The 26,777-nt window shown below is 36.9% G+C and overlaps 1 protein-coding gene across 3 annotated transcripts in view; it reads left to right on the top strand.

Annotated features, from left to right (window-relative positions):
- The first annotated feature begins 1,896 nt into the window (after positions 1-1,896).
- The window catches only part of LOC112682406 (homeobox protein homothorax), a 101,619-nt gene continuing 76,738 nt past the window's right edge, over positions 1,897-26,777 (top strand). Inside the window, exons 1-6 of one of the 3 annotated variants that reach the window (XM_025553008.1) lie at positions 1,897-3,504; positions 9,188-9,678; positions 10,876-11,017; positions 19,998-20,048; positions 23,785-23,835; positions 24,454-24,708. In XM_025553008.1, the coding sequence (XP_025408793.1) occupies positions 3,478-3,504; positions 9,188-9,678; positions 10,876-11,017; positions 19,998-20,048; positions 23,785-23,835; positions 24,454-24,708 (1,017 nt within the window). In that variant the 5' untranslated portion in view covers positions 1,897-3,477. The remainder of the gene's footprint in view (positions 3,505-9,187; positions 9,679-10,875; positions 11,018-19,997; positions 20,049-23,784; positions 23,836-24,453; positions 24,709-26,777) is intronic. The other 2 variants (XM_025553017.1, XM_025553000.1) reach the window with 2 other exon arrangements.

Genomic DNA, 26,777 nt, shown 5'->3' with positions numbered 1-26,777 from the left:
GACGGGTTCTAGTCACACGTATATAGTCCATGAGAGAGAAAAAGAGAGTAAATGAAAGGGAGGCAATAATCGAAGGACAACAACGACGACGGTGGTAGTTTTAGAAGAGTAGAGTGGCAGCGGTGGCGAAAATCGATTGCCGCCGTCGGGGTAGCCAGGTGTTTAGCAGTGGTGTGAATGTGTGTGTGTATATGTACATGTGGCATTGTCGTCATTGGCGTTATCATTGGAGGTGGGATTAATAAAGCCTATATATAAACACATACACCTTTATACGTATATACTTTTAATAATATACTCGTATGTACTTAATAGGGTATTTATTATTATTTGTACGATGTCTCATATCGTATAGATATGAGGGAAAATATCGGTTACCTAAAATAACAATCGTTTAAAAATTATTTGACGTTCTCGAAAATAGTGTAAAAATATGTTTATAATATAAGTACTTGCACGCATGTATAATAAACTAATCTAAAATTTTTTAAATTTTTGGACACTCTGATTGACAGAAATAACAATTAATGTTTAATTATATCGGATGAAATTGAAATGTATAAATCATCAATCTTTACGTGAATTAATTTTAACCTATATCATAAGTGTACATATATGTTTTCGAACCATTTCGGTTGACCCGAATGTGTCACTGCGATGTCAAAAAAGGTACAATGTAGTGACGAACAGTTTTTCACCGCTATAATAGGTTATTATGTAAGCTCGTTTAATATATGTACATATGTATATTTCTTGCGGTGAAAATAAATATGTGTGCAATAACGTAAACGTAAATCTGCACAAGTGTATACGTGGAACACGGGTTTTCGAGTGTTTATCTCGAGTATACATTGTATATTATAGTAACGGTTATAAGGGTCGCTGGGCCACCGCGGAAACTATATAAATATATATATATATATATATTTATGCAGTATACATAGGCTTAAACGAAATGCAACGCAAACCACTCGCGGCTCAACATTATAGTGAATACATATCGATTGAATAAATATTGCATTAGCGTCTCTAATTGACAAATACAACGTCGTAGGCACACGAGTACTTGCGAGTATTAATATAAACACGTATAAATATATTATGGTATTATGCACGCGCGCGCGGTTGATTGATTGTGAAATGACGTGTTGTGCGCCAAAGTATTTTTTTCCATTCGTAGGAAAGTTTGATGGTGACGGGAAGGATAGAGAACAAGAAATAAAGGAAGACGGAGAGAGAGAGAGAGAGAGAGAGAGAGAGAGAGAGAGAGAGAGTGAGTGAGTGAGAGAGAGCGGGAAAAAAGCGTCGGCGCCGCGGTAGGTATTGACAAAAGAGCGTGTCGTGTTGATTTCCGCGCACAGAGATAATAGAGGCGCGCGTGCGGGACGACGGGTCCGGTTCGTGTACAACCGAAATCGAACTTATTAACCGACGCGACGCGACAAAGCTCGGCGGCGGTAACGGCAGCGGCAGCGGCAGCAGCAGCAGCAGCAGCAGCAGCGCGTTCGGCGGCGGTTGATGCCCGGGTGGGTCGGGTGGTAAATCTTGGGGAAAAATGGGGGTGGGGCATGCCGGTTGTGAGCGGCGGCGGCTCGAACGGCAGCGGTGCTCGGTGGCCACGGTCGTCGCCGACGCCGACGCTGGTGCTGCTGCTCCGCCGCCGCCGTCGCTGCGGACGGTTAGACCGCGCGGACGGACGGACGATCAGTGCGCGCCGTAAAACGGTCGGTCGGCACGGGCGGCGGTGAGGCTCCATTTTTGTCACGTGACCACGGTGCGATGGGCGGTCGCGACGTGCACCGGCCGCGCCCACCGTGAGCCCGAGCACATGCGTGCGCGAAGCCTCGTACCGCCGCCGCCCCGACCTGACCCACAGCGTTGCCGTCTCCGTCACCGCCACCGCGTACCGTTCGCGCGCGCACTCTGTACGTCCGCCGAAGCCGCGTACACACACACACACACAAACACGCGGGCGCGCGCGCGCGCGCACACACACACGCATACACGTACGTACGCACACGCAGGCCCGCCGCCGTCGCCGCCGAAGCCACTACGCGACACAGCCGGTCCGTCGTCCAGTTTAGTATTCGACTCGTCGTGTGTAGCGCGCGCTCGTCCGTTGCGATCAGCTGCCCGTGTACATTGAAATACAATAATAATAACAATATATATATATATATGTATATATAAATTTATACATATATATATATATATATTTTGAGAAGAACGGACCGAAAGTGATAATACGATCGGAGAGAAGAAGATAAAAAAAAAAAAAAATAATAAAAAACCGCGTGCGCTTGAGTGTGCGGTGTGTTGTGTTTTCGGCGGTACACGTCGTGCGGACCGTTTTTTTTTTTTTAAAAAAAATTTTTTCAAATTTTTCAAGTTTCCCGTCAAGCCGAATAATAATAACGTCGCGCAGTTCCACTCCGGTGCTGCGGCGGTCCGTTTTCAAGTGGTACGCTCATCACACCCGCGCGCCAGTGCGTGTACGCGATTCGCGCGCGCGCGCGTCGTCCGACCGACCGAGTTCTCGGGACGATAAATAGCCGATCGTCGCCGAGTCCCGAGACCGCGATTACCGTCCGGTGGTATCACCGCTACTATCGCCACCACCGCCATCACCACTGCTGCTGCTGAGACGACAACAACGACGGGACTGCCGAGGCATCGCGTACGACGGCCGACGCATCGCTGCACGTATTGCGCGCCGAAATGCGACGTCCCGATCAGCTGGTGTGCAGCATAAGCAGCAGCACGAACAGCGCGAGCAGCACAAGCACGAGCAACAGCAGCAGCAGCAGCAGCAGCAGCAGCAGCAGCAACAACAGTAGTGGCCTACGTTGTTATCGTTTCGTCGTCGTCGTCGCCGTCGCCGCCGCCGCCGCCGCCGCCGTTGTTGTTAATGCACCGCTTTGCGAAAGATAATAACCGCCGTCGCCGATTGTCAATCATTACCGTTCACTACAATCACGTAGACACGAGTTGCCGTCGCTCGTTTTAAATTAAAAAAAAAAAAAATTTTGTTTTGTTAAATTTTTTTGAAATCTTTGAAATCTCAAGCAGCAGCCACGACCTGCACGTTTATGTATCATTTCACTTAACGTAAACAACATTTTACAATGATTTTTGAATTACTGACGTTCACGCCGTTTTACTGTTGATGTTGCAACTTAATTTTCAAACAATTATTTTTCAATTTTTCCTATCAAACAAAGAATAATATCACTAAAGTGTATTGCACGTATACACATGCGTGTGGGCGCGTGTGTGTGAATACCTAAATCACTGGACGTCAAACAACACAGTCTCGTGTTAAGCCCGTTGCAGTGATCTTGTACACACAACAATAGTTTTTAAACGGTCTGCTGTTGGTTTACAAAAGCAGCCACAACGGCGATAAACAATTACATTAGTAATAGCAGCAGCAGCAGCAGCAGCAGCAGCAGCAACAGCAGCGGCTCGTCTGAAAACATGGCTCAACCCAGGGTGAGTGTTTATGTATGTATTACCGTGCGTTTTTATAAATCTACTTATATTTAAGTTATTAGTAATATAACCGTGTCGTAGGTTATCAGCAACTGTACCAAGTAGTAATAATAATGATAATAATAATAATAATAATAATAATAATAATAATATTAATAATAGTAATAGTAATAGTAATAGTAATAATAGTAAAAATAATGAAAACCAATAATGGACGTGCTTAAGAGTTCTCCGTGTATATAGCGTCTTCTTGCGGTGAGGTAAATTATAATACTCGTACACGTCGCGTGGAACGAGAGCCCACGCTGAGGTATGCTGCAACGGCGGCGTTCGTCCGTAGGTTTATAAATCTCTTTAACACACCGCCGCCGGGTACGTTCGAAGTTTCTCGTCAAAACTATTACGTTTTAAAGCCCGTATGGTAAAACTGTCCTGCACAGTAACGCGTTCGATCGTTTATTAACGCAACATAAGGAGCTGTCCCCGTGCGGGTTCATAGGTTCCGGGGTAGACGGTGTGTGAGTGTGTGTGTGTGTGGGGCACGTCGGTGTTATCGTACGAAATAGCCGCGTCGACATGTAATAAAATAATAATAAAACGCACGACGTATATAATTTGTGTACAGATAAAATAACAGTTATAATAAGTTCGGGCGACAACTCGCGTACAATGTGTTTAGTGTTATTCACCGTACGATATTGTGTACGCGCGGACCGCGTGCGCGTTATACAATCTCACTGCGTACCCTTTGAAGTGCTGGCGTGTATACGACCGAGGCCATGTGGCTTTTGTTATTTTTATTTTTTTCGTTATTTTGTCACTTTTGTCTTAACGCCGTCCGCCGCCGCAGCCTCAGCCGCTAACTTCAACGCGTGCACCTTGAATTATACTACGAGTTTTCATTTTCCGTGTACGTTACGAGTAATACAAAACGATCGAAAAACAACAACACATTTTGCCCGGAATAATGTATGTGCGTGCGCGAGTGTGTATTATTTTTTCTTGAATTTTTGTTGTTGTTGTTGTACGGAAATTATACGAACCGCGTTTCGTGTTTTATTTCAAATCACAATCCAGCGAACTTATTTTGTCTTCGTTTAAACGTAACGTTTTAATTTTACGATCGACAATCGATAAATCGTTGTTCGTTTGAATGTTTCGCCCGAATGAATACGTGGCTGATATTAGGTTATCCAACAAGAAAATATAGTGCTCGTTGAATATTTTTGTAAATTAATCGTACTTACGTTAAAACGTGTGGACGACAATGTTTTGTGTTAAAAGAATTATTTGCTGTCATTATGGGTCTTTTAACACAAAGACATGTAAAATACATTTAGAGACATTTAAGTATAATATAGTTTTAAATTATTTTATTTTTTTTGTCGCCTATATAAGTACCGAACTACGATTAAATGACTAATCAAACGTTAGTTTTTAATTAATATAAGTTTAACTGTACAGTATTTTAGAGAATTTTACTTTATATTAGTTTAGTTTTTATTCTTAATTTTAGCTAGCGCGAAACACTCATTTTTTCGATATAAGAAAACTATACCACTAAAAATGTATTTCGATTTAAGACATTTGAATAAAGTATTTATACGAATAGCTATGCGTTAAATTAATATACTTTAATTGATATTATTCCGTTAATACTTTTAATACTAAATAATCGGTGTCTTTTTATTTTTCAAATGTTTCAAATTTTACATTCAATTTTTTATTTTTTAAACTTCAATTCTTTTGTTGACCTAACCTACCTATCTACCTATCTATTTTACATAATTACATGACCATAATACATAGTTTAGAGCTATAGAAATTTTCTTATGTTATATTTGAAAAATGTTTAAGTAAAATATTTTTTATGACTTATAGTTTATATTTAAACGGTCGTACTGATGAATAATATAAATATTTATACAGGAAAAATGTATTTTCCTATATTCATAATATCCATATGGATTTAGCAATATTTTTTTTAAATGTTATTACATCGTTAATTAATAAAAACTTAAAATAATTTAATTGAATTAAGATTTGAATCTTTTACCTTAAAATGGGTGTGAACGATACCTATAATTAAAAATCTATCCTCATCGGATTATAATTTGTTGTTATTCAAGTAATGTGTTTGAATTATTGAAATCGTTATTGACGTCGGAGAATATTAAAGTGACATTTCTTGAAAATAATTTTGTTGTCCTCAAATGTTATTACGAAATAGTTTATATTTGAATTTTAATTAGAGACCTTATAATATTCTGTTTTGTAGAAATAAAATAAATAATATTTAATTTCGATTTATTATACGATAAATAATTTTCGCCGATAAAATGTGATATTCTGAAATTCAGATATTGACGTAAGATAATCATATTAGACATAATATACTTTTTTATTGATATTTACATATATGTACAAATATCATTACAATTTGCTCACTGATAGTTCATTGGCTTTAAATAAATAATTTTAATATACTTATAAAAATAATTTCAGAAAAATTGATTGAATCAAAGAAAATTGTGTAATCGAAATTGATATCCACAATGTTTATTTATTATATATGTAACTATCAAGAATCATGTTTTACATAACATGTTTAATATATCTAAATATTTTTGGCATAATAATTAAATATTATAAATCAAAGTCTAAAGTGAATAAAAGTAGTCTATGGTAACGAATCTCTAGTGTTTCGCTAACCAGTTTGACATTATAATGACAAAATATGCTAGTTAATTATTTATTATTTTGAATAGAAATCAACCTTTTACATTATTTACATAAAAACTATATTTGTTTTTAAATGAAATGAATGTAAAAATATCTAATTTAAAGTTAATGCCATTGAAATTATTATTTATTAAATACTATCAATAAAAATATTCAATCTAAAAATTAAAAAAAAATGTCTTGTAGTTATAATGTTTTAAAATCGTTAGGTTGTGGCATTGATATTTTTAATGTAATTTATCGTTTTTGCTATATACATTAAGTTTTATCTTATTTCATAAAAAAACAAAAAAATTATTTTTTAATTTTTTTCTAAATGTTTTATGTTATAGATATTATATCGTTTGAATCCATTGATGTTTTCGTATTATATTATAATAATAATTTTTATAAAAGCAGATTCTATATGATTTCTCTACTCCTTTGAATTTGTTTTTTTTCTTCAAATATTTATGTTACAGTAATTTATTAAAACGTATTCAATATTTGACTATAAATATCCTAACATCATAAAATCGTCTCAAAAAATTAGTTGAAAATATTTTTTCATAATCATCTACCCATTTAAAACATTGTATTGCGCCAAAATAATAAAATACATAAAATCAATAAAACCATTTTTTGTGATTAAGATATACAGGTTAAACGCGATACTTTAATTCTTATTATTATCGAATTAACTTTGTTTATCGGCCGAAAAATACACATAGGTAATAGGTATTTAATAGGCAATAAGATAATTAGACCGTTGGTATTACAAAATAATTAACAATGATTACTTTGCATAATTAATCGATCGTTTCGGAGCGAAGAAAAATAGTTTAGGTTATATAACATTCTAGGAAATTATTATTTTTTATATTATTATTGTTATAATTCATAGTTAATAGCAGCCGTGATGACTAAAGCTGGTGTAAAACCTTTGATGTGGTGAGCGCGACCGCTCGTTGGCGCAATTACAACTTCTAAATGCAATCGCCGCCGCCACAGCCGCCTTTGGTTTATTTTTTAATTCGTCGTCATCTAATTAATTATTATTTATAATATTACCTAATCTTAATTTTTACCGCTCTGTTTCTACGAAATCGTTGAAATAATAATAAATCATTATAAACGTGGCCCCGGGTTATCATCAATCGATCAAAATATTTCGACGTTTTAATTGTGCGTGATGGTATTTCATGCGAAATCGTTTCATATCGATGTAGATCACGAAGAAGAACTTGTTCATAACCGAAACCGTTCTGAATAACAACAAAAATCATTTCATCTTGCTCTTAAATTGCATAAAATTCTGATGATAAGTAACAATAATTCTGGCGGTATAGTATATCTGTAGTATCTTTATAAATATTTTTCTTATTCGATTTTTGATTTCATTAGAATATAACTGATTGAATATTGCCATGAATAAAATTATCTAGATACGTAGAATAATTACACAGCTTATGGAAGTGAATTTCATTTTGAATTAAAGCTATTTTACTTAATAACTCCTTGTTTTCATTTTTGAATTAAAACTATTAAACTCACTTATGTGTGAAATTATTACCCATAATTAATACGTTTTATCAGAAATCATATTTATTCGTTCATAACATTTTTAGTTACCGAAGAATATTATTATATTCTGTAACACATTTTAATGAACTCCAAAGCTATACAATCCTAAATGTACTCAATATTTGTTGCAACATTCAAATTGTTATTTTTATTATTAAATATTATGTAGGTATATTATACATATATTATAACACAAAGTTATAATTTTAATTGCATGTACCCACATTTGTAAATTCAGAAATAACATTAAACATAAATATTTTTATTGTATATTTTTCCACTCATATCAATAATGCTAAATCACCATAGATTATCAATCGTCTAATATATTTAAAATAACGAACTGAGAAAAATAAATAAAAATAATAAAAAACCTAAAATATTAAATGTATGCCATAAAAAAATTCCTAATGTATAACTAAAAGGAATTTTACGTTACTATTTTATGATATAATAATTATATGTAAATAAAACACAGTATCAGATTTTTTATAATAATTTTTGTCTTTATATTGTTATGGATAATTTATGGTTGGTTAATTATAAAAATATAGGCTTACCATAATCACTACTGCACAATGATTACAAGTTCAGTTAACTCACCTATTTATATGTATGTTACAAACTGTGTAAGTTTTAGAGTTGTAGTTTAACCTGTAACGAAATATTTCCGAAGCGTTTTTGAATAATATTATCAATTTAGTATTTTTTAAACATAAAATTTCATTATTTTATTAATAACTTATCGTACCGCGGGTATCATATTGAATTAATTGTATATTATAAAAATGCAATAAAACAAAATTATTCAACGTAATTTATTCCCCTACAGAGTATTTTGATTGAATTGGAGCCATAAATCTGTTCTTAAGTATAATATGTGTACCAATATACAACAATTAGTGTTTCAAGTTTATAGACTGTAAATTAGTACAGTTTATAGTTAAAGTTTGCAACGTAACCTACGTAGGTTGTTATAACTAATAGGTGTTTAGTGTAAGGAATGATGAGTAGTACATTGTACTATCGAAAATTTTATCCAATAATAAATATTATCGTGTTGAACGTTAAGATTATATAACTCATTGCTTGATTTGTATCCGTATCGCAATAAAAAAATTGTTATAACAATGATGATAATAAAGACTAATGATCCCCATCTACCTCAGCTCTTTTTGGTGTAATATTTTTATTATTGTTGTATGTCATGTATTTCATTATTATTATTATTATTATTATTATTATTATTATTGTAATTGTTATTTTTAACATAAATATTATTTTTAAATATTAATATAATTGATTATTACTATAACTATTAAAATTATTAGCTTACCTTATTAAAGCGTATGTGGTATTTGTGTGTGCGCGTTCCTTTTCGGTTTTGCAGTACGACGAACCGGGAATACACCAGCAACAACAACAGCAACAGTACATGGACGCAGTGGTCGGAGCGGCCGCAGCGGCTGCGGCTGGTAACGGCGTAGTGCCGCCCGGCGTAGTGCCCGGCGGTGGAGTGCCCGGTGGCCTGGGCCTCGCCGGCACCGGCGGTATGTACGACCAACACCAACAGCAACAGCATCTCGCCCATAGGGGCCTCCAAAACATGGCCGCCGCGGCGGCAGCAGCGGCCGCGGCCGCAGCTGCACAGCACCACCACCATCATCAGCAAGCGGCGCACCTCCAGCAGCAGCAACAGCAACAGCAACACCCCGTGTCGTCCATGTTCCATTCGGCGGCCGCGGCCGCAGTGGCTGCCACACCGCCGAACCATGTGTCGCCGGCCGCCGGTGGTGGTACGCCCGCCAACAATCACACGTCCGGCGGCGCATCGGTTGTGGTGCCCGAAGCTCAGAAACGCGACAAGGATTCTATTTACGGGTAAGTCGTCCCGCACATTACGTGAATATAGATAAAACCGAAAGATTTCCCTGACCGTTGATCAATTATATTCCATAAACGTTTTACGAAACCAAAACGCGTAACAATATTTGCTCTGTTGTCGATATACTTTGCTTCGTCGAGCTGTCGAGCCGTTCAGGGCTCACAGTGTCTAAAATCTGAAGCAGTCCGGTGGTATACGCTCGGCGCCTACTGCACGGCACCCGTCGAACTCAAAGTTTATACTACGGTGCCTATTTTATTTTAAATTAACGGTTGAACGCTATAAAATTTTTAGAAATTTTTCCGTACATTTGCAGCGAATCACGACGATTAACGCAGGAACCCCACGTATTCGCAAGTTAAATTTGTTATTTTCCCTCGAAGAACACACCAAACGCGATAAAAACACGTGAGATTGTGGTGGTTTTCTCAATAAGACCGTTTCCATCGCTTTCCGCTCGTATTTTTTTTTTTTTTTTTTATATTTCGGTTATGAGAATAAGCCTCCGGGGAACCGTATCCATGTTATTATAATAATACTATTTAGTATGTTTATCGTATCGCTTGAAATATTTCGTCTGTGGGTACCATATACATAATGTTACATTATTTCTGTCTAGTACCTATTTACGATCATTATTATATTTCTCATTTTTTTTTTATTTTTATTTGGTAATTATCTATTTTATATATACACGCGATAGTCGAATTTTTATATTCTAAAAATTACGTTTTAAACGTCTCCCCATATTGTTATATTATTTTTTTGACGCGACAACGTGGAAAATATTAGGACGTATAATATGATACGTGTAGCCTAAAAATTGTTTTCCATATCGAGCCAGGAGTATATCGAATTCCGTTGTATTACATACTTTCTCGTATGTTACCGGAAGGGTTTGGAAAAAATAACAAAATAAAAAAAAAATCGTCGCGATTCGCGTGTTCGACGTTAATTTAAATCAAGTCATTCGTGTTCACCGCACTGTGCATTACTATTCTTGACCGCCTCCGTGCGTTTAAAGCGTGATGATACTACCTGCGGCAGCGATATATTATTGGTATGATTAATATACACAACAACAATGCACCGCACTTACATTAATATTTTCTTATTTATCGAACATTAATGCTCGCACTATTGTGTATTAATTGTCGTATGTTTTTTTTTTTTTTTTACCGTCCCCTTTTTAGGCACCCGCTGTTCCCGCTTCTGGCATTAATATTTGAAAAATGCGAACTAGCCACGTGCACGCCCCGGGATCCAGGCGTAGCGGGCGGTGACGTGTGCTCGTCCGAGTCCTTCAACGAAGACATCGCCGTATTCTCCAAACAGGTAAACATTTAAATTTTCTGGTCGACTTGAACCGTACGCAATACACATTTTATACACTTGATTCGAGAACGTACTGCAATTGGATAGAATTTCCGCGCGTTCATAGTTGTTTTGTTATTTTCCATAGGCGCGCGCGCGTGTACGTGTTTTTCGGATACATCTCACCACGTGACGTTCTACATTTTTATCCCGTACCCATAATATATATTGATTGATATTTCGTTCCTCCCTTCCTTATAATGTAATAATTTAGATTAACGCCCGGTCGCGTCGACATCCACCCACATACACCATACCGCCGCGCAGTACTATTAACTTATAGTATTACTTATACCGTTCGCGTAGTGATGTAAAAAAAAAAAACAAACAATTTACCGATTTGTGCTATTAGGGCTCGCCACCATCGCATTACATATTATTATTATTATTATTATTATTGTGTACAACCCTCGAGAAAAATAATTTGTATTGTATTTTTGAGGCGGTGAAGGTGTTGTGTGCGTGCTTTACACTTATAGGAAACAGTAATGCGAGGGAAAAACGAACGCCCGCGCGCGCGTATGTATTTTTGCGTGAGTGTGCGTGTGTATTATACACGTATATATATATATATATATACGTGTAGTGGTGAACAGGACCCTTGGGCTATTTTGGCGCAGTATATTGCACGCGTTTTACGAGGCGCGCGCGTACCGTTTAGATAAAAGACTATGTGTTCGATCTGTACGGGGAAAATAAGAAGGAAAAAAAAAATGGGCTGGTCGTGTCGTTTAGCGGTAGTGATTGCCGTGTTACGTGATTGCATACCGTGTGTACGTGTGTGTGTAATTTTATAGCAGGGCCATCGCACCGTAATACTTGTACTAGTCCGTATAATTATAGATATTACAAAAACACGACGACATACTCGCATCGTTTAGGGCGGATACCCAAGAGTTAACGGTAGTGCCTACAACGGTGGTGGTGGCACGTGACGATATTATGAACGATAGATACCGCGTCGCAATAGACAACCCCTAAACGACTACCATATAATAATAATAATAATATAAATAGGTATAATAGGTAGGTGTACTTGACGCGCAGATAGGTGCTTTCGATTAATTTAAGTGTAATATATTATGATTTCGATCGTCGAAACAATAACCACGTGGTCCAATGTAAAATATTTATATAACCGGAGTGCGTTAATCGTGTTGTTTAACACGCTCGTTGAAGTGATGATATTGCACCGCCGTTTGCATGTACCTACTTAATACTTATTGTGACGTGTGTGTGTGTGTGTGTGTAATACATGTTTAAAATACGTAATTATTTGTTGTAATAATTGGAACGAAACTCTGTTTTTGAATTATTTTGAAATAAACGTTTTTAAGAAATATTAATAGATCCTAATTTTTACTACCGTGTTCGGTAAAATAAAACAAACAAATAAAATATTAACAATATTATTAAAAAAAAAATTGTAAAAAAAAAAAAATAATATGCGCGTATACGTATCTATATATATACATATAAATAAGAGGTCCGACTGACGTTGTTGCTTGGAATGTTGTTCATAACTCATATATATATATATATATATATATATATATATATATTACGTATATATATATTACGTATATATATATTTTTTATAACAATAACGATAGTAATAATGTCGTTGGTGTTTTTAAAAAGGAGATGACGAATAAACTTGTCTTAGTTGTTGCTATTATTATTATAACTTACAGAAATGTTTTTTTTTTTAAAACATTTTATACCAGTACTTTAAGCCGTGTATTGCATTTACTTTCACGAGCCTTTTGTTTATTATCCAAATAATTTAAAACGTGTAATGGTTGTACTTAATATATTTATCGAGTGTGCACCTAAATGAGACTTCACTGGTACAGATATTAGATTCATAACATTATAGTGCTGAAGATATAATTCGAACTACTATTTTAATAAACGCATACTTTTCTCTTGTCTATAGAAAAAAATCGATTAAAAAACCTAGTTGTCAATTTTAGTATTTTATATTTTAGTTACATATACACATAAACAAATTCTAGTTAATACTTATTTAAGTCGTGCAACCTTTCGTCAGTGTTTATAATACTCAATATATATAGATATATACAAATATTTTTAGAACAGCATACGTGCAAGCGTATAATTAGTTTCGGTGGATACATTCCAAAAATCAAAAGTTGATAATCAACTGCTATCTAACAGAGTATTCGTGTGTAGAAATACAAAATTTCAGTCTTTATGTGAATGCCACGAACAAATAGAATACTTTTATAGTTTCATGTTTTTCTAAGCCATATAGCTTTAATTTTTGTTAATTAATTCGTGTTTAGTCATATTTTTCACAATAATAATTAAAACAAGTTTATTACGCAAATAAAAATAAAAGTTGATTACACTACAAAACCATAGTCTTTTGAAATGTTCATTTCGAAAATTGTTCAGTATAATCTTGTTTAAACATTTCCCTATGCATCATTAGATAACCGTCAACACGGTTATAGAGTATACCTTGTTTAGTCTACCTCCACCATGCCACTTATTTTGTACAACGATTAACGATGTGATTTATTGCCGCCATATTTACTATCCCCCGTTATTTCTGTATAGTCTTCATTAATCTTACAAATTGTTTATAAAAATACATTTTTATTTTTTACTTCACTGAATAAAAGTATATTTTGACCACATAGCATGTGTGTGTGTGTGTGTGTGTGTGTGTGTGTGTGTGTGTGTGTGTGTGTGTGTGTTTGTTTTCTATCGTACAATGTTATTTTTTGTGCATTTTTTTATATTTTTTATGCAGTTTTTTTCGTTTAATTTATAAAAATGTGTGTACGATATTCTCAAAGAAATAAAATCTGACGATTTATTGAATAAATAGTTTAAGTTCATCTTCAAAGAAATATGTAAAACAATCGAGTATTTTGTTAAATAATCTTATCGTGCGTATTTAAAAATAATATTATTTTGTGTTACTGCAGCAGCCCCACGAATATTATGGTAGTGCCATAGGAAATTCTTATTTCATTTCTGCGGTATTTCGCTGGTTCTTCACGTTTTTACCTTAGTACAGGTATGTTAAGGTGGCAACACATAAATTCTCGTTCTCTTTCTATACGCGTACTTCTCGTTCCCTCTTTTATATTATAATGTTCTTTTTACCTTGTGGCTGGCTGATTGTTGTTGCCTGCTGTGCAGATGCACGCATGTTCTTTTCTTCTCGCGCACTGTACCTTCCCTGGTTTTAGGGTTGGGTCCACGAATCCTCCCTATGTTTGATTCTTTTTTTCTCTCTCTTTTTTTTTTTTTTTTTGCTCTCTATCGTCTTTTTGGGAGGTCGGCATCATCGTTATGCTCACACACAGTCACACCACTGGTGCATCGGGTTAATCGCATTACTGTGCGTGTCGAATATGTACGTTGTGCTATGCATGTGTGCGTGCGTGTGTTCAATATATGACTTTTGTATACATTAAAAATGTGTACGGGGATGCGTTGAATTCCTTGACCTAAAAATAATAATAATCATAATAACATGTATAATGCATTACGTTTGGGGTGCGTGTGCGTTGAGGAGAAGAAAGGGAAATTCGACTTATCGTTTTAGATCGAGTGTTCGCGCGCTTACATTACAAAACAACGCGGTGCGCTCGTCGAAGTGTTGCCGCATTTGTTTACAGGAGCAGTAAATATCGTGCACACCAGTATTCTGTCTGTCCTCGGCGCGTAAACATAAAATGCGGTAATATCATCGACCGCGTATCACAACAACAACAACAGTGGTCTCTCCGAATCTCGTTATCACGTGTAATACGTGCGCGCATAAACATATATTCAAATATATATATATACATATGTACATTTAGATCGATGGACAAACCGACCTTAACCTACGTAATAACAATACAGTCGAGTCGCGATAACTCGAAGTTGAAGGGGGATAAAAATTCGCTTCGAGTTATGTAACTGATTTATAGGGGAAGAATTTTCTAGAGGAATAGAACACAGTTCGAGTTGGCAAGTTTTTCGATTTGTCGCGACCCGACTGTATATTAACAACAGTTATTGACGTTAGCGCGTTGCTGTGCTGCTGCCAGTGGTCGTTCGATCGGTCGGGCGCTCTTTTCTCGTCCGGAAAGAAAATATGGGGGGGGGGGAAAGAAAACCTAACGCGCCAGGGGACGTTCGGGTACACGGACTAGACTTAAAACAGTTTTCGGGCACTGTCGAACGCCATCGTAGGGGGATTCGGAGGAGAGCGTTTAGCAGATGAACATATACGTGTAACGTTACGCGCGCGTCATCGGTCTTGAGCTCGCGATTTCTGGTGCACGGGAACCCCGCCGCCGCCGCCCCGGTGCGGTTCCGAACAGCCGGATGCTGAAACGCACACGCGCGTTACACGCGTACGCACACAAGCGCGCACACGTACGCATTAAATCATATGATAATTAAAGCGAGGCCATCGCACACACGCACTCGCGGTTTGGCCGCCGTCGCCGCTCGCGCCCGGTTGTTTAGTACTTTTTACTGCGGCGGAGCTGCTACGCGCGTGCGCGCGTACGTATAACATTGGTACCAGTGAAAATAGTCGTGTACACGCCGTTCACACCGCTACAGTACACAATGTAAACCGTCGTAGTAACAGTAGACGCACACTAGGCTGTACGTTATTATTATTATTATTATTATTACGTCGTGGTGCGCGGCGCGCAAATAATACACATTGTACGCGGTAAAATAATATTAGCCCCGGCGAGACGACCGACGTAAACGATACCGCGCGTTAACGCGTTACCTCCTCGAAAAACGGCAATTTTTTTTTTTTTTTTTTTTCGCCCTCCCAATTTTTTTTTTTTTATCGCGCCACCGCCACCGGTGCGAATATACTCGTCGAGCGATCCGCGCGTCGACGATTTCGGTCTCGAGAATCGCGCGACTCGAACGTATTTAAAACGTTATTATTGTAACGCGAACTGTGCAGCGCGTAAATAGGGCGTTTACCGTTATCGCCGCAGTCACAGCTGATGGTACTGCACTAGACACAGCACCAGCAGCAGTTATTATCGTTTCCGAATGGGCGTGTGAATTGATGCGAGATTTCATCGAGTGCCGCGGACGAGCGTTTTTCGCTTCGCGACGGATTATACAACGCGATACGGACAATCCGAATCGATTCACGACGCACATCTAATTTTAATACATGCATGTGTGTGTTTACCTGTACAGCGGTCATTATCGCGCGCGCGCGTACATTAGCATTTATTACAATTAAACAAGAATTAAAAAAATAAAATAAAAACGTGACAAATCTGGATTGCTGAATACGGCGTGACGTCCGATCTACTAAAATTTACGAACACCGCGCTATATTATTATTATTATTATTATGTAATTTTGTATTTATACAGTTCTTTAACGCTTTGATCGCACGAAAATCAAATCATTTATAATTTCAATTTAATGATATTTTAATTCCTATATTGGTAATAAATAGCTCAAAAGGAGTAACTAATATCTTAATTAAACTGTTTATTTCGTATTCGCAACCCGTTTTTGTTGTAATTTAAAAAAAAAAATTATATATTTATGCATTCAATAATAGATACACTACTTAGCGTAAAAATAATTAAATGATTCGATGTGATTATTTACTATAAAAAACGGAATAGTGATGTTTTAATTTTAATTTTTTTGCTATTGCTTGTACCTGTGTTCACTTCGTTACTGACCCGTAAATGTTTTAGAGGTACGCAATCCGTGATGTTATAATTAGAATAATTATAAATTCGAAAATGGCCAAATTATCTTCGTACGGATACGGATACGGACGTTGGTAGTGATAAAATATGACTAATTATAATAATAAGTGTCGTTCACTTACGTCTGAAGGAGACATTGTAGTATTTCATATAATGCTAATACTATAAAATAATCTAACATTTAAAAACGATTACGATTCGTGATTTTTTTCATAAAAAAACTGAATTCGTGTAAAATGTGGTTTAAGTTTTATATTATAAACTGGTTATTACTAATGAAGAAAATCAATATAATACTTATAGACTTCTACAGCAACTATATATTCTTAGTTATGAATTCGAGCCAAAGAACATGGTAAAAAAATAAATAAAAAAATATTATACATCTCAACGACGCGTTATATTCATAAAGAGAATGACGACTGATACACGTATAATATATAAATACTATATTTATATACGATAATATGTACTAATGGTATCGATACAATCGTTGTTTTATTTTTTTCAAGTTTAAGTGATCTTTGTCCATCGTCTATATCCATAATTGCAGTTCTCGATTAATGCGGTTTTTTTTCTTAATAAAGACATTTAGGCGGCTGTATAACAAATTATAAGTTTAAGTGAACGTACCATGAATTTTTATTCGCTATCATCGTTTTTATGATCTATTTATATGACATAAAACATATTTATAATTTGAATTTCATTTCAATAAATTACAATAACTATTAAAATAATGCTTATTGATTCAATTATTTTATTTTTCGTATTAAAACTGTAGTTTAGTTCACCATTTTTAATAAAAATACCTCTTTTTTATGTAATGTTGACCATTGTGATGTATATACACATTTTTATTGTGTATTTTATTTTTTCATCGTTTTCGCCAATAATACTATGTTTTTTTTATTTTTTTTATTACTTTTCGTCGTTTATACCGTAGTTGTCGTATATCTTTGAATTTTTTTTAAACCGTAGTAATATAATAAGATCCCCGGGATAAAAAAAAAAACCAAAGGTACATTGTGTATAGCATATCAGAAAAAAAAATCCATTAGACCACCTTAACATATTTCTTCACAACATCCCACGGTCGTTGCGGGACAACAACAGTCGGTATTGAGAAAGAGTGTAATATAATATAATTTATTTGTTGAACAATGTATTAAAATATATTTAAAGATTGGCAATATTTTTTCTCAACACTAAAAATAATAAATACATAATATATAATATAAGTCTATATTAAACGATGACAATAAGTAAAAGTATGTTCGTGTATATTAATTTTTCAAAATAAAGATTTTAGATTTTCGTATTTAAATTAGTACGTGTACGGAGCATTATAATAAATATACTTTTACGCTTGACTCCACAGCATAACAAAAACAAAGAATGATTGTTTAAAAAAAAGTAATTAAACGTTGCTCCGAGCGATTAAAATATTAGTTTTGTGTAAAAATACATAATACAGTGTAATATTTGAATATAATTTAAAATTCACTGGCGTCATAGTAATAGGTACTAAATTATACAACGATAAAAAAAATATCTCGACAAAGGTATAATGAGTTTATTAATTTAATTTTGTGTTCATAAATTTCTCACCGTTAATACAATAACAATAAGTACATGTAGTTTAGGTATTGAAAACGTTATTAAACCATTTTATTATATGCATTTTGTTTTCTTACTCAAATAATATAGCGGTTTTTATAATTAAATTAAACAAGTTACAATAAGAACTTTTCTGATATTTCAATTGCGTTCCGTTACAACACATTTATTTAATATTTTTTTTTATGGCCGAGTAAACGTGTTACCGATATAATTAAAAGCGCGTTACAATACTGTACACGTATGTAATAACGTTGTTTCAAGTTTGTGTACACCATGTTTGATATTGAAGATATCGTATCGTCATCAGAACAGAATATTATGCCAACGCGACACATCAGAAATTGTTGAAAACACAAACTTTGGTCGCATTGTTGATTATTGTTCGATTATAAACTAACAATACGATAAACGATTTAGAATTGAAACGGTAGTTAAATCATAACGTTCGTAAAAAAAAAAAGATGACATCGAGGCGTTATTCCAAGATTAATCCGTCGAAAAAAACATCGTTAACAATAAGAAACGATGTCTCACAGGTTCAACGCGCTATATCGCGCTGCCGTGCGGCTACGGCATTTAAATGTAAACGGCTCGTAAACGCCGGTAGTCGCATGCTGGCTGCTGTTCCTACTACCCCCGTAGCATTATTATTTTTATTGTTATTGCTACTTAAACACCCCGGTTGTGTACTCGTATTTTATTATTGTAAGATTTATAGATCTGTTTCATTAGCCTAATCACCGCCTTCGCCGCCACCGTACGGATTATGTATTTGTACACACCTACGCGCGTAACAATGGCAATTACGATATGCTAATTAATTACACGAGCTCCGTCCGTCAGGGAAACGTTGAAGAATTCCGAATACACCCGATTTTTATCATAATAAAACAATAAAAAATATGACAAACGCATAATAAAAAAAAAAAAAAACGAAGATTACGCGTGTAAGCACTAAGCTGTTTTTTACGCACACCGACGTGCACATTTCGTGTACGTTAGAGACTCATGCACGTATACACTGGTGTATTGTATACATTTATATATTATATTTATAGACGGACGCGAAAAATATGCGCGCGCGCCCCAACAACGACCGCGACGGGTTTAATTGCATCGTAAAACCACTGCCACCACGTCCCGCGCGCGCGCGCCCGCCCGCCCGCACGCCGGACCGGCTGGAAGGTTGACTACAAAATATCGTATCCGCGACGCGCGCAGTTACATTGTTGTTGCGTTGCTTATTGCTGCGGCTAAATGGAAAAATGCGAGGAAAAAAAAAAAAATCCGTACGAAATAAATTTGAAAAACGACTTACGGTCGAGCCTTAATATTATTACCTGCTGTTCTTTTTAACAACCAATCCATAAAATAACCAACGTGTGACAGCGGCGGCACCGGTAACAATATATATATATATATATATGTACATATTATTATGTATCCGAGAATACCTCTGCGCGGCGAAATCACGAAAAACCGAACCGCGCGTAGTCTTACGCCGCGCGTGTCCGCGCACAATATAATATTCTAATGCAACGTGAAAATTAACCGGGCATTGTGTGTGTGTGTTTCAGATACGTCAAGAGAAACCGTTTTACATGGCCGATGCTGAAGTAGATTCGTTGGTAAGTGCATAACGTTATATTATTACTATTATTATTTTATATTATTGCCATTGTATCTCACACGATCGTATTCTTCGAGATCCGAATAAATTCTTTTCTTGAATATCTCGCGCACCGCGCACAATATAACCGTCCGAGTTCGAAACGAACGCTCGACGGCGAACACTATAACGTACCCGAGATTCGTGCCCGCCGTACAATGCGTGTACGGCAGGAACTATTAGTGCGTGTACAATGTATTTATACTGTTTGTCCCTGTCGTCTCGTTCGCACGGTCAAGTGAACAGCACACAAAATCTGGTGTACACGTACACGACCGATCAGCTTGTTAACGTTCGTCAACGTTATCGCGGGCCAGCTCGTAGCGATCGGGCGAAGAACGATGATGGACCAAGAGCGAGAGAGAGAGAGAGAGAGAGAGAGAGAGAGAGAGTGAGTGAGACGGACGGACAAAAATAAAAAATAAACGCGTTCAGCGTCTCTTTGTCGTACGATACACGTGTATAAAGAATATCATTATACACAGGCGTTATTACTATTATTTAATTCTCCGAAAACCTCGTAGCGAGATCGACTCCGCGGCGAACCGAAAAATATAAAGATCAATCGCAATGAGGCGTAACTACAAACTGGAAGGAAATCGGGTATTACCTGCACCGCCGCCGTTCACGTCATCAATGATCATAATATGGCGCGTTAAAAATAATGATATTAACGACGGAAGAAGACGTTGCGCGGTGCGTGGACGCTACGGGCCGGCGACGTTGCGCTAAAAAATTAGACAACTACGCGCGCGGGCGGGTGTGTACAAAAACGACACCAAAACGAAACTTAACTGACCAGAAACTATAACGATTACTTAAGGTGGCCAATGTATAATAGCGCGACTTCACGTGGTGTATATATTAATAGTACGTACGAGCCAGAGAACTGCTGGACCGTGATGGTGGTTGTGACATCGTGATCCGTGAAAATACTACTTAAACAGGATGTCGCCGTGGTATACTCGTGTACACCCTGCGCACGTAATAATGAGTACGGGGTGACGGGGTGGGTGGGAGGAGGGTAGGGAAACCGCTCGGTCCGACGACGATACGATGTTTTTCGTACACTTGACGAAATTTGAAAAAAATTACAATAACAACAATAATGACGAGCGAAGACAATGCGACCGATTATATAATGCGATATAAAATATATTTCTACGTGTACGAATACACGGATGTATGTATATTATATGTTTATATACTAAATATTTTATACGCACACGTATATTATGTTTCTCTGCGGGGGACAACTACTTGTACATAAAAGCAGTTCAACATATGCGCCATCATCGCTACGGCGCACAAGAGTGGAAAAATGGAATCCTGTTGACCTTATGTGTTGTTGGCCTCTCCGCGAGCGAGCGAGTGTGTTTTATTTTTTTTTTTTCTTCCACATTTTTACACATTCCAACACCATACGTCGTCGTCGTCCGCGTCCGCGTCGTCTTCGTCGTCGACCGCAGGGGTACGTGTACTACGCGCGTATTATGTGCCCGACGTCGGCGGCAGAGGGTGTGTCGAATTCGTGGAAGGTGTCCGTCCGTCGGTCCGTCTCTCTCTCTCTCACTCACTCACTCACTCTTTCTCTCTCTCTCTCTCCTCTCTCTCACTCTTTCCCAGAAGCGAAAATAATAATAAAACGAAATACGTACTATCCGGTATATTTCTCCGGTTCGCGTTCAACACGAAAACGCTGCAAACGCTCGTACGCGCGCCCGAGCGCGTACGGGTTAGCAGTCGTACGGTATAGTTGTTGGCTACGGCTCGTTATTATAAATGTACCATCATCGTTCCGTTGGCATTCGATCAATTAAACGTATTATTAATAGAGTTTTTAATTTTAGACCAACAGCGTCGTGTTGTGTACGGAATATGTATACATATACTAACTACATACGTTTTCATATAATATCGTATATGGTTTTTTCCGTAAATTTCTTTCGATTTTTTTTTTTTTTGACATCATCACGATCACCTCCTCCGCCGCGCGCGGTCGCCGCCATTTTCACGTTTTATTATTTTTTTCAATACGCGACGTAATAATATTTTAATGAAATATATGAAAATCAAATATGGTCTCCGGATTCACGAGTCCCAAAAGGCAAAGCGGCGGCGGCGGCGCGACTCACAAATAGCTTTTAATTAAAAAATATGTGGCAGCGATCGTATAACCGGTTTACCTGGACAATGGGAGTCCGAACATAATACAGTGTACATGTCCATGTTACGTTTTACGTACGTACGGTATATCTGGTGGTTTTCTTCTTTTGATTTTTCTCACATTTGAATCGAAACGATAAACCCGTTTTAATTACGATCGTTTTAACCGTATTAATATTATTCCAACGAATATATTGTTGTCTACAGTTCAAACGTATCGACTCGGAGTGCATACTTTACGTCATAATTTATCGCGTATAGCCAAGCCACCAGAGTCCGTTCTTGTTATTCATTTGTTTGTTTTCGAAACAATTTATTCAAATTAATATCATTAAAACTTGTTGAATCATATTCGTTAATTGCTCGTAAATAACGGTCGACTAAATTTTATTACCTAGTTCAACGCAATCATAACAAAACTATTTCATATTTCTATTTGCATATGTGCGGTGGATGTGTAGTACTGATGTACATTTTATATGTACACACATGTGTACGTACATAAATCGGGTTTTCGATATTTTAACAATGTTTATCGTCAATCAATTTAATATTATACTGTTTTAATAACTGTCTCTGCCGACCTCGTTCCCGCCGCCGCGGTCGTCGTACGAGCTCGTTTATTGTACATCGTTTTTATTATTTTCATCGTATATTGTATAATAAATTTTTATAAATGGGTTTATAATTAAATTACACCAGCAATATACGATGCACACGAGCGTCTCGTTCATGGCGTAAAATCTTTTACACACGAGAATCGACGATCACGTTAATTAATTATAACTACCGAGCGTCGATATAATCGCGGATTAAATAAAAAAAAAAAAAAAAACAACTAACATGACGTACACTACGTATAAATCAAAAATAACGTTTCAATTTGTAACAAGAGTAGGAAAGAGGAGGACGGCAACAACAGGACGGCCATATGAATTATAGTCTCCAGCGATCATGTGCGTGTGTGTTAACCGTACGTCAGGTCTTGTACCTATGGAAACCAAGCTCGTCGTCACTGTACCTGTTATAGTGATGATCTAATATTAACGAAAAAAAAAAAAATTAGAAATATTAAATTTATATTTCGCATTCCGTGTGTGTATGTTGTATCGTATTATACTTATGTATGACTGGAAAAACGTACACAATGTAGAAAAATCTCGTAAAAATAGTGAAATATTAATAAAATTAATTGAAATTTGTTTACAATCCTTATTGACCTAATGAAACACTATTTTAAAAACAATTACATACTTGCGTAGTATTATTACTTTTATCGCTGTAACTATATTATATGGCATCTTTTATAAATACTATATTATATATCAACTAGACACGTAGTACCTAATATTATTACTATTATTACTACTACACTACTACTACTATTATTACTAATATTACTACTATAACCGTTACCGTATTACAGCTACTGACTATATATACTACTGGGCGTACGTGATTTATTAATAGTGATGTAAAAAAAATGCTTAATGACTAATAAATCATTAAATACGGTTTTTTTTTTACAGATGGTGCAAGCAATTCAGGTGTTAAGGTTTCATCTATTGGAGTTAGAAAAAGTAAGTGTTTAATTAGAATATTATACGTGTACGGACGGAGTACAATAAATTAGAGTAGGCGCGTGTATAATTTATACGTCTAAAAAAAAAAAAAATGTAATAATAATTTGCCAGTTGTGGAATACGAGTTCGAAAAAAAATAAAAATCTATGATACAATGTTTGTTAAGGTTTTTGCACCGATAATGACGAGAGTCAACTATTTTATTATTATTATTTTTTTTATACACTCACATATATAACATATTCACATTATTACGTGTACGTATATAAAAATGTTACCCGTCTCGTACATGGCGGTGCGGTATAACCATGAAATGTGACCGATCTGCAACGGCCGTGGTAATACTACACCATCACACATGTGCGTTTCTTATTTTTTTTTTATTTTTTTTTGGAAAATTCTTCATAATCCTCCGTAACTAACGGCCCTTCGTCACGTATACATACGCGTATACGTGTGCATGCGTGCTCGGCCGCTGTCGCAGTATTGTGCGAAATATTATTACAACAATAATAACGGTACACGTACCGGTGAATAATAACAAAAGTAGTCGGTATTTATATGCTTTATTACGTAAGTACGTTTAAAAATGTATTTTTCCTCGTGTCCTTACAGGTCCACGAACTGTGCGACAACTTTTGCCATCGTTACATAAGCTGTCTGAAAGGAAAAATGCCAATTGATCTCGTGATCGACGAACGGGATTCGTCGTCGTCCGCGTCCGTAGCAGCTGTTGGCGGTGGCGGTGGAAAGTCCATGTCCGAGCTTGGAGGCCTGGGCGGTCTAGGAGGCGCTACGAATGGCAACAACGATGGCCGTAGTAACGCGGATTCGACATCGCACACAGACGGGGCGAGTACGCCAGACGTCGTGAGTACAAACAAAATTTCGTTTTACGCACTGTAATATCAAAAAAAAAAAAAAGGTGTTTTTTTTCTCTTCGATTTTAAGACCCATCAGCGTTCATAAAAGCCTCCAAATCGCTACTGAAATACGCCCTGATCTGCCGATCTTCTTCTTCCGAACTAACATCATAAAATTTATAACCGCGCAAGGGTTTTTGTTACGAATTCGGCTTTACTAGATCGATTCATATTTGAATGTCTTTTGTATCTTAAAACACAGGGGGGAAGATGTGTTCACTTTCAATGTAATGTTCGGTCGAACGATAACCGACATCGACAAAAAGGGGTGAAATCTGTATTCGTAATGGTACCGGCCGACCAAGGCCGATCTGGGGGGGGGGGGGGAGGTCCAGAGTTTCTAGACCCCCGTCCGAAATGTCTTCAATATTTTACAAATGTTTATAATAATTATTTATTTTTTATACCAACATAAACGTTTTTAGTCAAAAATAACTTGGGCTCCAATTAATCGTTGACTGTTTTTAGATATTTTTATAGCGTCTAATGATAATAATCACTGACTTCTAACCAACGCGCGTATTATATAAAAATCTGACGTGACAAGATGTCAAAGTAATTTTGTTTATTCGATTTTATTATATTTTAATAAAAGAAGAGTATTAAGTCTTATTTTTAACCAAATATCAAAAGTCAAAATCCAAATTCAATCAAATTACGATATACATGTTTTGGAAGTGTCCCCCCCCCCCCGAAAAAAATATCTAGATACGGCCTTGCTGCCGACCGTCACCGAACCCATCGCGCGTCGTCCTCCGCAGTCCGTCCGTCCGTCTCTTTCCTCTCGCGATACCGTCGACGACAATGTTTTACCGAGTATTAACACGTATACGATATTATTGTTATGCATCCGTCGCCGTCCGTTCTCCTCGTGTCACTATTATACAGGCTGATACGGTGCCGCGCGTTTTCGTCGTCGTCGGAAGGACCGACATACGTGTTACAACTACTACCACGTTTATATATTTTTACATACACCAGGGGGACCACCGTACACACGCGCATAGTAGTCACCGAGTTATATAACAAATACAATAATAGGCATATACACTTACACACGCATGTCGGATGTTAGGTTAGGAGGGTGGGTTGCGCGCGTGAAACGGAATAATAATAATAATAATAATAGTAATAATAAAAAGTTGGAAATTCGCGCGCGCGTTTATATTCATGTACGTGTACGTATACAGAGAGCATTGTAACACCACCGGTATAATGTATGTATACGCGCATACATGTATAATATATATACATAAACACCGGGTGTTGTTGCGTGAGAGGAGGTGGCGGTCGCTTCTGTATTATACTGAAGGCCCCCGGTCCCCTTTCTGCCGCCCAGGCCGTGTATACATTTTTTGGGGTGAGAGCGAAAAACTTCTCGTTGTCGTCGTCGTCGACGTGGTGGTGGTGGTCGGCATCGGTGGTGCAGGAGAGAGAGAGAGAGATAGGGAGAGAGAAAGAGTGAGAAAGATGGGTTTTTACTGCCGCTGCTGGTAATTGGTGTCAATTCGACGGGCGACCATCATTCACACCACTGCCGTTGCCGTCACGCCGTTATACGCATATACGTACCCTCCATCCCCCGTTTGGCCCACCGTCAAACCGACGACGAGGGTATATACACTACAATAATAGTAATAATGACGACGTCGACAGGGGGAAATCGTTTTTTTTTTTTTTTTTGTATACTTCGGCTAACACACACGTGGTACATCATTGTGTTTTTACTCCGCCGCCTTTATTTCTGGTTCGCAATCGTCAGACTAGTTTACTCGCTCACAACACACACACACACACACACACACACACACACACACACACACACGTATAAACTCGACCATCATCGTGGGTAGGACCTCGACGTGTGTGTGCGCGCGTGCGAGAAAGACAGAGAGAGAGAGAGAGAGAGAGTGAGAGAGCGAGAGACATAGAGTATTACGCACGCGGACGGGTGGGCCGACGGAATTATTATTAAAGAGTGCTGTTGCCAGAGCGCCAAAATAACCCAACGGTGAT

This window comes from Sipha flava, unplaced genomic scaffold (genome assembly GCF_003268045.1).
Source record: "Sipha flava isolate LNK unplaced genomic scaffold, YSA_version1 103_pilon_pilon, whole genome shotgun sequence".
Lineage (NCBI taxonomy): Eukaryota > Metazoa > Arthropoda > Insecta > Hemiptera > Aphididae > Sipha > Sipha flava.
The sequence above is the reverse complement of the archived record's forward strand: the minus strand, read 5'-3'. Positions and strand labels throughout refer to the sequence as shown.